We start from the raw sequence: 18,031 nt of genomic DNA on the forward strand, positions 1-18,031 counted from the left end.
GTGTGAACCACTCCTGAGGGTAATTGCAAACGCCTGATCTGTGGGTTGTACTGGTTGCGATGGTAGGGCTCCTTGTGGGCGAACCTGAAGAGCAGCGGCTAACTGTGCAATTTGAGTATCTATGACTTTATTGTGGGCTACAATCGAGTCAATTTGTGAGTCTCTACTCTCCATATGCTTTTGCATACTAGTTAACATCGCTCTAATTTCTGATAAAGCTGGGTCAGAAGGTGGTGGAGGAGTTTGCGGTTGGTTTTTCTGGCCAGCATTGAGATGGTAATATTTCTGCTGAGGTGGTGGTGCTGGTTGTTGTGGAGGTGGAGGTGTGGGATTTTGCACATTACTGCTCCTATAGGAAAGGTAAGGATGGTTCCGATACCCGGGATTATTATAGGTGTTGGAGTATGGGTTATTTTGCTTGATGGACTGAAAAGCGTTGACCTGCTCCATAGAACTCCTACACTCATGTTCCCAATGACCTACAATTCCACAATTTTCACAGAAAGCATCATTAACATTATTATCAATTGCAGAAACATTAGTTATTTTAGAATTAGCAGTAGTAAGGTTATCCAATTTCTGACAAATAGAGGTTAATTGAGATTGCAAAAAGGATACAGAATCGACGTGGTGTTTTCCCTTGTTTGCAAAACCTCTAGGATTCCCATATTGGGAATTATGGATCGCCATATCTTCAATAACCTGACCTGCATCATCAACATTGAGGTTCATAAACCTCCCATTAGCTGCAGAATCCAAAATTGCTCTAGAAGAATTTCCGATCCCATTGTAGAAAGCTTGTATCAACTGCCACTGTGCTAAGTTATGATGAGGGCACTCTCTCTGCAGGTCTTTGAATCTCTCCCAAGCTTCATATAGTGACTCATCTGGCTCTTGGGCGAAATTTTGAATTGCGCTTCTCAATAGAGCTGTTTTCTCTGCAGGGTAATACTTGTTATAAAAATTCAAAACAAGAGTCTCCCAATTAGTAATGCCAAGTGCAGTTCTATTTAAACCATTAAACCACAGTTTAGCTTTTCCACATAAAGAGAAAGGAAAGAGAATCTCCCTTATTTGGTCTTGCGTGACCCCAGCTTGCCTTATAGTGTTACAATATTGACAGTAGTCAGCAATGTGTAGATTTGGGTCTTCACCCTTAGCTCCACTAAATTGCTTCCTTTCTATCATCGTGATGAATTGGGGCTTGATCTCGAATTGAACTCCCTCAAGATCTGGCGTAGGAGAAAGGTGGGGAAAATGCGCCAAAGATGGCTGAGAATAGTCGCTGAGCTTTTTAGGTGGATTTTCTCCCATCTCTAATTCTGATTCTGAAGAAGTGTCTGGATCACTAGAATCAGATGAAGGGTCTCTAGGAATTTCACCACCAGAACTCGCCAGTATTTGCTTGTATAAATTCTTTTGCCTATGGAAAGAGCGCTCGATCTCAGGATCGAAAGGAATGTAGCCTGATCTGGAACACCTGGGCATAAACAAAGAACTATACAACAGATATGAGAACTGTCCCAAAAAACTTATGTTCTCCGGGACGAAGGAAAATAATCTAGACTACAAAAACAATTAGAAATAAAAAATATAACCGTTTCCCCGGCAACGGCGCCAAATTTTGACAGGCTAAAGTCGTATCACCTAATAAAAAGTAATTACCTAAGTCCTCTAACTAAAGTAGATAGGGAAGTAGGGTCGAATCCACAGGGAAACTAGTCTTTCTATTTCTAACTAATTAATAGCAATCTAAATTATTAGTAACAATTTGTTGTGATTTAAAGATTATACTACGAAGAATATAAGTAGGGAAAATAAAATAAGAGGAATCAATGAATTAAGGACCTAGGGCATAGGTTCACCAATAAATAATATTCCAGGGTAAAACATAATAACCAATCATTAATGCATCAATTAACCAGATAATAAAGGGCTTTCGCTACGTATTACAATCACAGAATTAATCTACCGGTATTAAATCTCATCTCTTGAATCTCGGCTTAACCATTTATAGATTAACCTGCCTATTGAAACTAGACCTAAACATCAATTCTCATCTCTCGAATCTCGAATCAATATTGTCAAACTCATGCATAAAAGATCAGGCCTAATCTAGTCACAGAGCATTAAATCAATCAATAGGAAATTAATATAGCATTGATAATTAACAACAATAAATTACCCCTTCATATTATTTATGGATCCCCATAAACCCTAGAAAAAGAACTACTCACACATAATTAAATCTAAACTAATCAAAGCAACAAAATAAAACATGATAGAAGGAATAAAATAAATAACTGAGATTAAGAGAAAAGAAATCGTTACCAAAGTAATCAGAATAAAGAGTTGAGTAAAGAACAAAGTATATAGAGTAGAGAGAGAAAATAAGCTTAAGTAGAGAGAGAAAATCTAAGAGAAAGAATTACAAAAGTAAAGGAAGAATAACGAAGTGTAAAAAAAGAATCCTAAACTTGCTTAACAAAAACATATTTATAATAAGCAAGAATCCTAAACTAAAACAAACTAAACGATGCTTAAAAGATCTATCAGAGACACGCGCCCGACCGGGCGCCACACCGCCCGACCGGGCGCGCCTTTTTGATCGGGCGAAGGGCTGTTGCGATATAAGTCTTCTTTGCCCGATCGGGCGCGCCATCGGGCGGACCATCGGGCGGACCACCGGGCGGACCATCGGGCGAACCACCGGGCGGACACCCTTGGGCCGCTTGGACTCCTCGTTTAGGCTCGTAACTTGGCCCAAACCAAATATCCTCTTTGGGGCTTTAATCATTCGGTCCAAATGTCTCGTCTTCACACAAGTCGAGCCCTTATTCACCGGTTTGATTACTCTAACCGATCTTGGGCTACGAAAGATGGTCGTGCTCCTCCAATGCTTGTAGTTGCTCCATAAAATCCCGGGAAAGTACTCCAAAGGTGCAATTCACTACAAAACTCAACCAAAACTACGAAAACACTAGAAAACACATATTAGTAATAAAAATGGCTCTAAAGAGCCAAAAACACTACTAATAATGACCAAGGGACGGGGGTAAAATACTACATAAACTAGACATATCAGTGCTACAACAACACCATTAGACCGAGGCCATTCTTGGGGACCATTAATTTAAAGGCTCGCTATTCATGTGGTTGTTGTTGGTATGGATGTCAATGGCACGGGGTGAGATGAATGTTAGTTTTTCCATTCATATAGTCGTGGTGGGTTTAAAATTCATCACATCTTGGCCTTGACAAGTTGTAATTAACGTGAAACAAAATCCCTTGTGTTAGTTTAATCATAAAACTTTTTATGAAAGGCTAATTTGGTATAACGGCAGTTTTTTTTTTTAAAAAAAAAAATTTAAAGTTATAATTCTTCCGTTTTTTTAGTTGGCACCGTTTGACTTTTACACTATTCACACAATATTTTGTGACTCGCTTTTATGGTTTATAGATACGATAAAACATATTCATGTGCGGTCTTGTTTGAATCGTTTCAATGTATATTTTATTAATATCCACTTTTTATAATTTATAATGTTGATAATTAGAGATATTTATCATTAAAAACATGTGTTTAAATAGAGGAAGTATTTCGTATGATATTTTTGATATAAAGATTCAAAAATTAATTATTTTTTAAAAAAATCAAAAATTAGTGTGATTCTATACAATCATGGTTATATTAAGAAAATGGACAACTCAAGGCACCTATGTCAAATCTCAAATGCAAGTAAAATGTCAAAAAGTTAAAAAAAAAAGGACAATTTGCCAATTATAGTCATTTAAAGTTTGTATTTTGCAAATTGCAGCCATTTAAAAAAAATTTGCAAATTGCAGCCAAAAAGTTCTTATCAATTGTAAATTGCACCCCGATTCAACTTTTTCATTGGTTTACGTGTCGAAAAACATTCAATTTAAGGTTTTAGGGGCCATTTTTTAAAGGGTCTGAATTGAGCTTAGAATTAGCAAAAAAATAACGTAAGTGTCTCGTTTTACGTAACAAAAATGTATCGATTTGTGGACAACTATTTTTTACTGTAAAAACGAGACACTTACATTATTTTTTGGTTAATTTCGAGCTCAATTCGAGCCCTTAAAGACTAAAATGGCCCCTAAAATCCTAAACCGAATATTTTTCAACATATAAATCGATGAAAAAGTTGAATCGGGCTGCAATTTACAATTAATAAGAATTTTTGGGCTGCAATTTGCAATTTTTTTTAAATGGTTGCAATTTGCAAAATACTAACTTTTTTTTTGACAAAAACCGCAGCTTAGCACATATTATTAATTCACCAAAAGTTCAATATCGTTACATAAGGCCCCCTGAATTTCAGTGGGATGCTCTTCAAGCCAAACACGATAATTACTATAATTAAAACTTAACTTTGCTAAGCTATGGGCAACAACATTGCCTGACCTTCTAACAAGCGAAAAGGAGCAACTCTGACAACCACGAGCAAGCATAAGGATATCCATCACAAATTACCAAAAACGCACGGAGGGGAGTAACCCTTCTTAGCATGATGAAAATGCTTTGTGTTACCGGTTTCTAGAATGAAGTTTCTGATCCCAGCTTCCATAGCTATCTTCAGGCTATCTCGCATTGCAAGTGCTTCACCAACATCAACGTCCATCTGTCCCATTTCAGTCGAGCAGAATACAAACACAGCAGCTCCCTCTTCATCACGCATCACGCCTCCAATACCAAGCATCTGTCCCTGGAATGCAGCGTTTGTATTCAGAGTGTACAGACCCACAGGAGGAGCTTTCCACATAGTACTAAATTGTTGTACATTCCTCGCTTCAGCATTTCTGGAATTGGTTGTTTCAAACTCCCCAACCAAGCACACAGCCTTGTGCAAGACATTAGTTTTCCTCTTTGCTTTTTTTTTTTTTCAAACACCCATGCATTTTGTTTTAACCAAATGCTCCAAGCTAAACTCCAGAAAGTGTCCCACCATTTCGACTCTTTGATTTTTTCACACATCACATTACACCACTATCTAAAGCTAGTCGAATCAGTAGAGCTTATATCAAGACGCAGCACTGAGTATCTCCATATAGGGGTTACAGTTGGGCAGAATAGAATCATATGGGTAGTGGTTTCTTCCTCTTCACCACACATAGGGCAGTGGTGATCAACATTCAAACCTCTAGCCATCAGTCGGCTCATCACAGGCAGGCCTTCTCTCACACTTCTCCACGTAAACAATTTAATCTTCGGGGTATACATGCATGCCAAATTCGCTTCCACTTGAAAGCAGGATGCACATTAGATGTGGTTGCCTTTTCTCTTTCCTCTTCTTCAACTAGCAGATTGTAGGCACTTTTTACACTATATAAACCATCTTTTGAAAGGTGCCATGACCAACCATCATCTTCCTCAAACATAGGTATGGGAATGCTGTAAATTTCCTCAATTTCATGCTGAGAAAATAAGCCAGAGAGGGTTGACAGATTCCATCTCTGATTTTCCCATAATTTATTCACAAAAATCGGAGTGTCATTTCCATCACCCCTAGGTGACAAAATTCGAAAGTTTGGTAATTTAGGCACCCATGGATCTTCCCAAATGCGCACACTATTTCCGATTCCAATAGTTTTTATAGCACCCTTCACAATCACCTCCCTAGCACTTAATATGGATCTCCACGTAAAGCTCATACTAGGGACTGTTTTAGCATCCAAAAATGACGAGTTAGGAAAATATTTTCCTTTAAGCACACGGGACATAAGCGAATTTTTGTTGCTCAGAATTCTCTACGCTTGTTTTGCTAACATAGACTTGTTGAAAATTCTCATATTTCTAAAGCCCAATCCTCCCTGATTTTTTGCTCGGAGCATTTTATCCCAACCTATCCAACTCATCTTTCGCTCTTCACCTTTTTGACCCCAAAAAAAGTTCCTACACATTTTTTCTACCTCGTTAAGAATACTAACGGGAATAGCAAAGCATTGCATAACATATGTAGGGATAGATTGCGCCACTGATTTGATGAGGATTCTTGACCCGCTTAAGATAGATAGGTTCCTTTCCAACCTTTGAGCTTCTTCCAGACCATATCCTGAATATTCTGAAAAAAAAAAAATTCTTAGAGCTTCCAATGTAAGTCGGAAGACCCAAGTATTTGTCATGTCCTTCGACAGTCATAAAAGCTAACTTCATCCGAAGCATATTTTTCTTTTCAAGATCAATGTTTCGGCTAAAAGACACCTCTGATTTTTCCATATTCAGTTTCTGGCCTTACGCTACCTCATAGGTCGAAAGAATATCAAGAACTTTATCAACTTCCTCTTCATTGGCCCGAGTAAATAACAGACTATCATCAGCAAAAAATAGGTGAGAAATTGGTTCAACATGTCTCCCAATTTTCACCCCATGAATAAGCTTCTTCCTTTCTACATCCCGTAGGAGAGCAGATAATCCTTCAGCACACATAATGAACAAGAAGGGAGATAGGGGGTCTCCCTGTCGCAGACCTCTACTCGGGCTAAAAGTTCTCGACGGTTGCCCATTCACTAAAACATCAAAAGAAGCCGATGAAACACATTTCATAATATTCTTCACAAAAGTCTCCGGGAAACCGAATTTCATCATAATTTTTTCCAAGAAAGCCCATTCCACCCTATCGTAGGCTTTGCTCATGTCCAATTTCAAACCCAAAACCCTTTTTTCCAGTTTTCTTTTTCCTTAAATAATGAAAACACTCATAGGCCACCAAAATGTTGTCAGTAATTAATCTACTAGGAACAAAACCACTCTGAGACTCACTAATAATACATGGTGGATTTTTTTTAGTCTATTTTCCAAAATTTTTACACAATTTTATACAAGACATTGCACAAACTAATAGGCCTATAATCAACAGGAGACTCATACTCTTTTTTTTTTCGGGATTAAAACAATGTATGTCTAATTAATAGGGCCTACATCTCTACCATTATTTAGTATGCTCAAAGTATTATCAATAACATCTTTCCCGACAACATTCTAGAATTTTTTGAAAAAGATAAGAGACATACCATCCGGGCCAGGGGCTTTAGTAGGGTGCATCTGGAAAAGCGCCTCACGGACTTCCTCACCATCAAAAGGGGCAGCAAGTTCGGCTACTTGAGTATCTGAGAGTTCTGAGTCAACTTTTTCGATCACGGAATCCATATCATAATGCCCACCCGAAGCAACTAAATCATCAAAGTGACGCACAAAAGTTTCTGATATTTGCTCTTCATCTTGATCTATGTTCCCAGCCGCATCCTTCACTCCCTAATATGATTTCTTGACTTCCTTTGGCTAGCTTTTGTGTGAAAAAACGTAGTGTTTTTATCACCATTTTTGAGCCAATCGTACCTACTCCGTTGCCTCCAATATGACTCTTCTCTTCTCTCCAACTCATCCATTCTATCATCCAAAGCCCGAATTTGAGCTATAATCTCCTCGGTTTGTGTCTCCCCCATAAGGCTTTCCATCTTAGCTCTGCAGTCCTTTATTTTTTTTTATAAAATCACCAAATTTCTTTCTACTCTAAGCACTCAAATTGCCCGAGGTGTGAGCAATTTTCGAACAAATATCACCTCCCCAATCCCATGCTTCCTTCACAATATCACCACATGTTTCATCCCTCAGCCATATTTCTTCAAATCTATATTTTTTGAATTTTTTTTCTTTTTTATTTCCCCTACTCCCTCACTAACACATAAAAGAATGGGCAAATGGTCCGACTTTCTCTTTGATAAATGAGACACAAACGATCCAGGAAAAAGGTCTTTCCATGTCTTGTTTGCTAAAAAACGATCCAAACGCTCTTGAACATTTCGATCACCACCTTGATTATTGGTCCAAGTAAAGCCATGACCAACAAAACCCAAATCCATCAACTCACAACTTGTAACAGCTTCTCGAAAAATATCAGCCTCAACAACATTAAATCATTTCCTCCTTGTTTCTCGCTCGACATCAACATCAAATTAAAGTCACCTCCACAAACCCATGGAGTATTTGGGTCACCGATCAAATTTTCTAACAAGACACGAGTTAAATGTTTATTTTCAGCATCCGGGTAGCCATAAATTCCTATAAACCTCCAACCCCGCATGCTAGGAATTTTTATCCACGAGTCAATATGGTGCAAAGAATATGACTTTATTTCCACCTCCAAAGTATCTTTCCATAAAAGGGCCAAACCACCACTTCTCTTTCTTCCCTCTCCAACACAACTCACAACAAGCAGATTATTAAACTTCAACTTATGTTTTAATTTTTCCATTTCGTGGCTTTTCAACCTTGTTTCGAACAAAAACATAATTTGGGAATTTTCAAGAATATCAACATTTTTAACCGCATTAATCGCCGAGGTACTCCCCAAACCTCTACAATTCCATGAAAGGGCGTAATTCATTGTTCACCGAGAGCCCATTATGGGGCCCGCCACTTTGTCAGTAGGATTTTCGACCTTCCTCTTCTTGGCATCACTGTCAGCTTCTTCTCCACCCACTACCATTTCATACTCCTCTCCTCCTTTGTCTTGAAATCCCCTTTTACCTCCACTCAATAACACACCTTCCCCATCTCCTTTTTTACCACTCTTTTTAAGAACTACCTTCCTAAGGCCCCTCGCCTTTTTTTTTTTACCCTAGCAGCTTTCTTCATTAACTCACCCTCCTCCTTAGTGTCCCACTCATAGTTTTTAGTCTCATTTTCCATATTATGACTATCACTCCTATCATTTGTCTCCCTAGTGTCCATCATCACCACTCCTTCTTGACTGTAAACATCTTCTAATCCCACTCCATCTTTTTTCTCCTGACTCACTACTTCACTCTCCACACTTTTTATCACATTCATTAATTTTCTTGGCTCCTCCTCTGTTTCATCATCACTACAATTCCTTCTTCCTACTGTTCTGAGCACCAGATTTTTCCCACTGCTATCCGGCACCGCAAGTAGCTTAGTTGCCTTTGTCATTATATGAGCTTGCTTTTCACTTTCACCATGAGCAGACGGTGAAGAGAAAGCTAACCTTCTAGCAGCCCCAACAGGTCCTAATTTAATGACCCCCGGGTCATTATAAGTGGGAATTTTCTTTAACATTGCTGAGCTCTTAAAACGCTCAACCCACGTTTTCTCAACTTCTCTGTCAGCCATATCGGTTTTAACTCTCTTTTTTGGGGACGCACGAAGCCACGGTCCATACTGGTATACCATCTTCGCCTCATCTCCTTTCTCTTGCTCCTTATATTGACATTCTCTTTCAGTATGTTGTAGCCTCCCACAGAAAAAGCAAAAATCTGCCAATCTTTCATACTTGATATCCACCCAACGAGACTGATTTTGCCCCGTTGCTAGGAAAAGATCCCTACGCAAAGGTCTATTGATATCAACCAACACTTTTATTCGCAGACTATCACCAACCAAGGGGATCAGATTCATCAGCCTCAAGAAAGCCCCCCAAGAACTCCCCCACATTATACATGACTTCCAGGGAGCGTTTGTTTAGTGGCACACCTAGCAAACGAATCCACATTAGCGTCTGTTTGAACTCAATTTCAGAGGGTTGCTCATCACCAACCACCTCTTGCAATAGGAGCAATTTCTCATCAAAAAACCATGGTCGCCCTTCCGAAACTCGCTCCTTATCTTTCACGCAAAGGAATTGGAAAACAAACAGGTTTGACTCAACAACCCTAATCGCGAATTTCTCCTTCAACCTCCAAACGTTCGCCAAAGTCTTTTTCATTGCTTCCAGATTATATGGTTTAACAATCCATAATTTTCCCACCAAAGTGAGATTGATTTTTGCTTTTGTATTCTCACTGACAATTTCTACGTAATCACCTCCTAAAACTACACCCTCCTCGTCTGTTAATCGCAACTTTTCTCAGTCTTTCACTAAATCATCCCCCATTGATCACACGAATAGAAAAAAACAGAGGAATTGATTGAGTAAAGATTAAAAATCGGTCAAGAATAGTGAACAATCGCAAGGAAACTCATTCTCAAAACCCTAACTCGGGACTTACTCACCCTACGCACGGACTTTGGATTGTAGTGATACTAATCTCATCTATGCAAAATGCTAATAACTTTAAACGGCTACAATTTGCAAATTTTCATTAAAAAAAAAAAAATCTCAATTACCATTGGACAACCTTGTCGAATAATCACCGGCAGACAGTCCGGCGGCATAGTACTTTTCAGCCGCCAGCCCCCAGGTGAGTTCATCCTCTTTCGGCAACACCCAACTTCTCTATCACTCAATCAACCAATTCCCCTTTAACTGCAACAAACTTTTTCTCTCCTCTCTAACTTTCAATTTATATTTCTGGGTATTTCTCTAACTTCATCTTCTATATTGTCAATTCAATTTTAATTTTGGCTCTCAAAGTGCATTCAATTGATAAAAAAAGTCTACTTTTTATTAAATTTTACTCCTTATTTTGGTATTATCTGATTAATTTGATTGTAGACTGAAATTAATAGCTCCAACGTCATGATTTGTAGTATTTTTTATGGTTACTGTTAAAATCTGGGATTCTTCTTTTTAAGCTTCATATGTGGTAAATAGCATGACTAGTTGCGTTTAGTTGTTGTGGTGGTTGCTGATAAATTTCGGATTATCTTTTAAAGATGTAAATTTTGCAATTCTAGCCTTTATGGGTATGTTTATAAATTACCAAATTTTCCAAAACATTTTTGTTACAGCTGAACTTACAGGGTATTGATTGTAGGTTAGAATACAAGCAATTTTTGTGTGAGAGGGTTGTATTACAGTAAGGCAGATAATGTTTATAATATTATTTATTTTAATAATTCTGGCAGAAAAACTGGTAGTTCCAAAATTTTATGACATTGAAATGTGGTTTGAACTTTGCTTGTAGCTCATTAACAAAGAAGTGGCTTTCTAGTTCTCATTTCTATCGCAAAAAAGAATTTTGATTTCGACCCCAGTGATTCCTTTGGAAGCTTTTCATAATGTACGTATTTCCGAAGTACTCCAACTCTTTACTGTTTAAGTAGTTCTCATGTAAAGCTTGACCATGAAACGGGGATTAGCAGGATCACAGTATGATGTAAACCCTTCATGTCTCAATCTGCCTTTCGAGTTTTAGGTATTGAGCATCACTTTATGGTGTAATACTTCCTGTCCTCCACCCTATGCTTGACATGTAGATAGGGTTGTTCTTGCTAGCTCTGTTACTCCAACTCTTCAATTTAAATTTTTGATACATATATCTGACCCTGCAAATGGATTCAGGTATTTGGATAATAAAGAGGACCTGGGTAAATTGGCCATTTTCTGATTTTCAAACAGTCTGAATCTCCCCTAGCTCATCTTTGGTAAGGAGGCTTCAACTTTCCAAAATAGACAATGAAAAGAAAGAGATCAGATAAAAGTTATTAAAAAATCATTGCTCAATTTATGTATCCGGCAAATTAGCTAACTTTGGCATATTATTCTATATTTGAGACAAGGGTAATAATAAAAAATAATTTCTGATGAACTATATAGAGTATAGACGCTTTGCTTGTATAGTCAAATCTCAAATTTATATGTTATGTGGGTACAAATGGCTTTTTGAACCATTTAAGTGCTACTTTATTGGTTATGAAGCATAGCTCATTCCATGAGTGCAAGCAGTCTTCAATCAATCAAGCAAACCCTCAATCCCATAAGTGCAAGCAGTTTCATTCTATCAAAATTTAATGGTTCCCTATTTTCTACTTACTTATTATGGTCTATTGTCACAGGCCTCACTGCAAAAAATTAACTGCAAGCTATTGGATTTTGGAATAGATGCAAGTATGGAGTCTGACAGGTAATTAGGTTATTGTTATGATTAGTTTGTCTGAATTTTATTTGCAGTGACTTCGCTTTCAGTTTGCATGAAGGAGGTATTTAATTTTAATTAAATGCTAGATATATATGTCATGCTTTTATATATCTATAAAGGTGGTCCATAGCATATTTCAGGAGAAATGCTTGACTATGCCTTCATCTGTGCCATGTTACAAAAATGGATATACTCATATACTATGAATTCTATTGAGCTGTTGTTTGGTCTTCTATGGAGTATTTTGCAAAGGTAGGAGTTGTTATCTAGATCCAAAAGAGATTTTCTTGTTTCTTTTTATACTAGAAGTGTTTGGGACTAAGAATTCTGGATAGAAGGTCATGTTCAATCAAGAGGAAGGATGTGGATATGATATTTTGATTTGTGTATTGCATACATGCAATTAGATATAATGTTAAAGTTCTTAGAGTTCACCAACATGAAGCTTCTCCAGACAATCTTTAAGGACCTATGCATTTTCTTCTGGGATTTGATTTTATGTTATTCAGTACCTGAGGAGGTGTCAACTTGAACATGTCAAATGTTTACTCTTTGTTCCTTGCAGCTGCTTCAGAATATTAACTACTACGTATAAATTTACTTGCCATTCCGTATATTTCAGTTTAATCATCTAATGTCATTCACTCTTTTTCCAAAATTTCATTTCTGAAACATAGCTTATTAATTGAACTGATTCAAGTGAAAAGTAGTACAACCAAGTGTAATTTAGTGTTGCGCTTGTAATTTTTACCAATCATTATGTAAAGTTTGCTTATGCTTGCAGTAGGGTTGGCAGGCCCACCTGTAGCTGTCCGATTTGTCTCCATGCAAATTAGATATGTTGAAAAAGTAGGAGTCCAATAAATCATATGGATTAAATTAGGATATGGATTTTCAAATTACATACAGGTGACATTGCATCACTTATATTATTAGCCCAAAGGACACGCATATCCAGATAACATATGCTTGTATTACAGAGCTACTGATTAATTTTTTTTTACCAACACTATAGGATATCTATGCCAGGGCTTGGAAACGACTGTGTTGTCTTCTGTTATGAAATGCATATATTGTAGTTGATCTGTGTTTCGGCAGAGACCTGATAAATATTTTTTTATGATATATGGAGTATTTTATTTAGCTTCATGGCTGTATGATCCAATCACGTTGTAAATCATTGCCAAAAGCATTGGAAGAAGTAATAAAGTATCGGAATATCTATTAGATAATCTTTTTACTCAGTTCTATCATTGGCTACATATATGTATGTATTTAAAAAAAATTATATGGGAGTGGGTACTGGTGATTTTCAAATAGATGCCTATAGACGTGGCTGTACCTGATTCAAATCTGATTTGTTGCCATTCGTACTAGAGCTTGAAATGTCAAAAACTGTAGTTAACTAATTGAGTAGAGCTACTATGACAGGTTTCTAACTTAGAATAGCTGATTAGCTTCTTACATTATCTTGATGTGCTATTGCAGGTTGAATCTGCCAGACACATCAGTTGTTAGAATAGACTTACTGGGAAATCAATTGCAATTTTCTCAGGTACATTGCCTTTTCCTGTCTAGTTTTATAGGCACGCTCCTTCTACCCGCCTAGGAATCTAACTCTCCGAACATTAATTCTTCTTTTTTGGGGCTCTATTGCTTCACTTTTGTTGGCTCAACAAAAAAATATTGTCATTGACATTACTACTTTTCGGAAAGTGATGGGTTTTATGATGTGGATATCATTCTGCAAAACTTATTTCAGAGTACTTGGTTGTTCCATTTTACTCCACAAATTAAGAAATGTAAATGAATTTAATAGGATTATTTTACTAGTTGATTAGTGCATTAAATGTGCGGAGATAATAGATATTTAAGAGTATTAGGAAACTCAAATCGAAATTTACCAGAACCAAAAGTGAGATAATTACTATGAAAAGGAGAAGTAGAGCTGTAGAACACCCTCATGCAGCCTGTGTAGAGCATATGTAGTTGTTGCAGTTGTGGTTCACACTGCAGTTGTTTCTAATAAATGCTTTCCTCAAACTCATTTGAATACATGTTTTCAGGTAATGCTTGTAGAAGAATTTGCATTGGTTTGCCGATGAAGCTTTCTTTTTGGGGTTTGAGCTTGAGCTTTGATTAAAAACACAGCCATTGGCATTAAGAAATTAACCTATCCATATAACTGTAAATTTCTAACACAGAATTCCCTAAGATTTTTATTGTGAATTTTAGAGAAGTATTTATTGGGAGATAGCATTACAAATTTCCGCTATGCAGAGCTTAAGGGAGTTTTTTTTGGCTGCTTGGATGAGTTGAAATTTATTTTTCGAAAATTTAATTGATTTGGTACTTAAATTTATAAACTTTTACAGATTTTAGCCTTTTTATCATTCTGTATAAATTTGTCCACCCTTACCCAAGAAATTATACTACGTATATCCACTTTCCTGTTTTCTCCTGTCCTTGATAACTCTTGGTAGAACCTTTTTTTTCTCCTTTGCTGTGACAGGATCCAAATTCCAAGCATTTGGGAACTACAGTATGGGATGCATCAATGGTATTTGCCAAGTATCTGGTATATTTCTTTTCCTAGGCTTATATATATCTTAAAAGTTTGATGCAGTCTCTGGAATTATTGGGTTTGTTGTCATCGTTGTTGAGACATATTATTATCTTGCGTTATAAAGTTAGACTGCATAACATAACCACATAGTAAGTTAGAACATTTTATTATCTTCTTTGTTTGATGGGCTAATATGCGAGGTTAGGTGAGAATGTGAGTTTAGTATGTAAATGCAATTGTTGTATTTTGGTTTCAATTATAATTGTAATATTTTACTTTGAATTTTGCTCTTTTTTTTTTTTTTTTTTTTTTTTTTTTTGGGGGGGGGGGGGTGATTTGAGTTGACTGTGTCTTGCCACGGACCCATGGATGTCGTCAACTGTGCAACAGTATGCTGATTTGCTGAATTTTGTCCATTCTTAAATCTGTCTAGAAATTAACATGGTATAGCAACTTATGACTTGTGTTTATGCTAGGCTTTCACATCTATTGACGGTTTGTGAGATGCATTCTGTTTGTATCAAATTTTTCAAGGAAAAGAACGGCAGATTAGGATGATTATACTTGGCTTGTCCTTATACATGTTTGACTTTAACACCTAATAAGAACTTGTGAGTATTAGGTATAAACTCTTGCTTTGCCCATGCCATTGGACTATTAAATTTCTTATATCTTAGGCATCTAGTGTACTAGTAAATTTTTTGAGATGTTTCCTATTGATGATTCACTCACTTTTTCAGGAAAGGAATAGCAGAAAAGGGAGATTTTGTCCATCTAAACTCAAAGGAAAGCGAGTTATTGAACTTGGAGCAGGTTGTGGAGTAGCTGGCTTTGGTATGTTATACCTGCTCCTTAGATGTCTGTCTTCAGCATAAGTTGGAAACCAATGTATTATCACATGTTCAGAGAATAATGGGTCCATCCCAACTTCATCATTATCTAGAAATTTGATAATGTATCTATTCTTTTTCATCCCTTCAAATTTCTTTTTGGGTAACCAGGGATGGCTATGTTAGGATGTGAAGTGGTCACAACTGATCAGAAAGAAGTTCTGCCTCTGCTACAGCGAAATGTTGAACGTAATACTTCATGGATCATGCAGGCAAATGCCAATGCAGGTAGTAAAGAGCAATATGATATATGCTCTAAATTTTCACTTCTGCTGTGATATAATTTTGGATTTTTTAAAAATCTATTTCTTCTTTATATTTCCTCTACCCTTCACTCTTTGTTGGCATCAATGTTCTGTATTATTTTGTATCTAACTTGTGCAAGAGTTGCACTGCAGATTCATTCGGCTCTATCAAGGTTGCGGAATTGGATTGGGGTAATAAGGATCATATACAAGCTGTGGATCCTCCATATGATTTTGTGATCGGCACTGATGTGGTATGTATCTTTTCATATATATTATCCCTTTGGAGGCATCAAGGTATATAAGCTTATGACCAAAAGTAACTGCAGTGGGACATGGTAAAATTAAAACTTGTTGGAGTGCAAAAGTCCAAAAAAAAAAAAAAGAAAGGTTTTTAGGAGTGTTAATCCAAACTTTCTGTCAGTTTTGGAAGACTTATGTGAACTGATAATACAGTCTATACAGATTACCCAGCCACTCTATGTTGTTCATGAAACAAGGCATGTGCATGGTAATTACATTCTTCTTTACATGGTATATTTAGTTGGCCTTTTGTTCTCCTATTTTGATAAATAAAAGGTGACTGTTGGGCAGAATAGGGCCTTCTTTTTTATTTTTTTTTTTCTATAGCTTGTCTGTTTGCATATCTGCAAAATAATATTCTGGAGGACTATGGTATAGGACTAGCAACAAATAACAATGTGGTATAGATAAATTTTTGCAAGCAATGGTTCTGATGTGTGTGGATATCAGGTTTATGCTGAACATCTCCTTGATCCACTGCTGCAAACGATACATGCTTTGTCAGGACCACGCACAACCATTGTGGTAAAGATGTTAAAAAAAAAAAAAACTTTATATTAAGTATTACTGTAGCAATTGTTTCAGTTCAAGTATCAGTTAGCAGTTTAAATTTTTACTGGACAGTTGGGTTATGAGATACGTTCTACAAGCGTCCACGAACAAATGCTTCAATTGTGGAAGAGCAACTTTGATGTCAAAACTGTTCCAAGAACCAAGGTACATCACTTTATTTATCCAAAACCAATCACTGTTGACCTAATATCTTGCTTCATGAGGCCCTTTCCTGCATGGCAAGGACTAAGGATGGGTTTAATGTACATAGATAACGTTACCCTCACATTTTAACATAGGTTTTTGTTACCTGGTCCTTGCAAGTAGCAGTTGTCGAACAAATTGTTATCGTTACTCCCTTGATTGGGAAGGCTAGCAAGAAGCCTACTACCTCACATTTAGAAGGATCATTAAAACATTTGGTTTTATCCCATCTAATAAATTGTTTGAGAATTTGGCTTTCAGTAAACGTATTTGAACTTTTAAAGGAAATGATATTTACTACCTTCGAAGATCTACATATGCTCCGTATTAAATTTCAAGATCATCAAGTTAAGCACAAGATTAATAAAACTGTAATTGTTTTTTCTAACAGCCTTTTCTTCAAAGTATGCTTTCATTGAATAGTCTTTACATAAATGCCCAACTCGGAAACTCTTTTGTGGTTGCAGATGGACAGAAAGTATCAGCATCCAAGTATTCAGCTGTATTTAATGGAACCAAAAAATTCTGCTGGAATTACGTTGGCAGTAGATCAAGAGAAAAATCAAGCATCCGAATCTGTAGAGAGAGAAAGTAACCAGAGTGAAGGAAAGACTAGCGGGGTGGATGAAGTTGAGAGTGAGAAAAACGATAGAGGTTGCTCGGATTCTACAGGAGAGTCAAGCCGAGATCTTACTGACTGGGAAGTGCGAAGATGTGGTGCCATGGCTGCCCGGCTTCTTCGTGATGTTAAAATCAACTAAAAAGTTACCATGGCTTGCTGTCTTTTACTGTTGGTATGTGCTTGCATCATTACATCATCACAGAATTAAGGTATTGCTGTGGTATTCCTCTCTCTTTGATCTCCACAACCCAAACATTGGAACATAATGCAGTTACTTATTGCTGTCTGTTAAGCAAAGCACTGGATATTAGTCTTTGGCTCTTTGCTATGGAAATATATGTCATTCAGAAAATTTAGTACTGTAGTTATCAGCAATAGAGGAATAGAGGTCACCTTTTTTTTTTTCCTCTTTTTTTTCTTTTTGTTTTTTCTTTTTCAAGGTTAGAGATTATTTATGTAAGACCCTTACCAAACTCATTTTGGATATAACCAATTTAAATGGAGCGACGAATAAAAAGTCTCTTATTGCTTAATTAGCTATCATGATGTTTTATTTCTTTGCTTGAACTAGACCTTTACCAAACTCATTTTGGATAATTAAAAGTTTCGTACAGTCCATATCATACAATTTCCAACTTCGATTATAGTACTGCAGGCGACACCCTATATATGTTGTAAGAAGTTGAATGTTAAATGTATTCAATCATCGTAATTTCGTTGATCACAAGTGATGATAGTAAACACCTGTCGCCCTAAATATGTTGTAAAAGTTGAATGTTAATGTATTTAATTATTGTAATTTCGTTGA

The 18,031-nt window shown here is 36.7% G+C and overlaps 1 protein-coding gene and 1 non-coding gene across 5 annotated transcripts; both read left to right on the forward strand.

Annotated features, from left to right (window-relative positions):
- The first annotated feature begins 820 nt into the window (after positions 1–820).
- LOC145590345 (small nucleolar RNA R71) lies at positions 821–927 on the forward strand. Its single transcript, XR_014101968.1, has one exon. It is a non-coding gene; the product is annotated as a small nucleolar RNA R71 (small nucleolar RNA).
- Positions 928–10,143: 9,216 nt separating this feature from the next.
- Positions 10,144–17,756, forward strand: LOC145587509 (uncharacterized). 4 transcript variants are annotated; one of them, XM_081644245.1, is made up of 12 exons: positions 10,166–10,221; positions 11,265–11,347; positions 11,759–11,826; positions 13,330–13,396; positions 13,908–14,028; positions 14,354–14,419; positions 15,148–15,241; positions 15,409–15,525; positions 15,696–15,796; positions 16,296–16,370; positions 16,470–16,562; positions 17,069–17,756. In XM_081644245.1, exons 6-12 carry the CDS (start codon positions 14,399–14,401, stop codon positions 17,360–17,362), a joined length of 795 nt encoding a protein of 264 aa, XP_081500371.1. In that variant the 5' UTR covers positions 10,166–10,221; positions 11,265–11,347; positions 11,759–11,826; positions 13,330–13,396; positions 13,908–14,028; positions 14,354–14,398; the 3' UTR covers positions 17,363–17,756. The 4 variants fall into 4 exon arrangements, with proteins under 4 accessions (XP_081500367.1, XP_081500368.1, XP_081500371.1 ...); XM_081644243.1 differs by lacking the exon at positions 13,908–14,028 and adding an exon at positions 10,888–10,983 and having other exon boundaries at positions 10,189–10,221; XM_081644242.1 differs by lacking the exon at positions 13,908–14,028 and having other exon boundaries at positions 10,164–10,221.
- The last annotated feature ends 275 nt before the right edge of the window (positions 17,757–18,031 follow it).

This window comes from Chenopodium album, chromosome 17 (assembly GCF_948465745.1).
Source record: "Chenopodium album chromosome 17, dcCheAlbu1.1, whole genome shotgun sequence".
NCBI lineage: Eukaryota > Viridiplantae > Streptophyta > Magnoliopsida > Caryophyllales > Amaranthaceae > Chenopodium > Chenopodium album.

Bases quoted from the DNA above. Each gene is read 5' to 3' on its own strand.
- LOC145587509 (XM_081644241.1), top strand. The intron at 14,420-15,147 runs GTATATTTCTTT...TCACTTTTTCAG, and splicing joins TGGTATTTGCCAAGTATCTG to GAAAGGAATAGCAGAAAAGG. The intron at 15,797-16,295 runs GTATGTATCTTT...TGTGGATATCAG, and splicing joins TTGTGATCGGCACTGATGTG to GTTTATGCTGAACATCTCCT.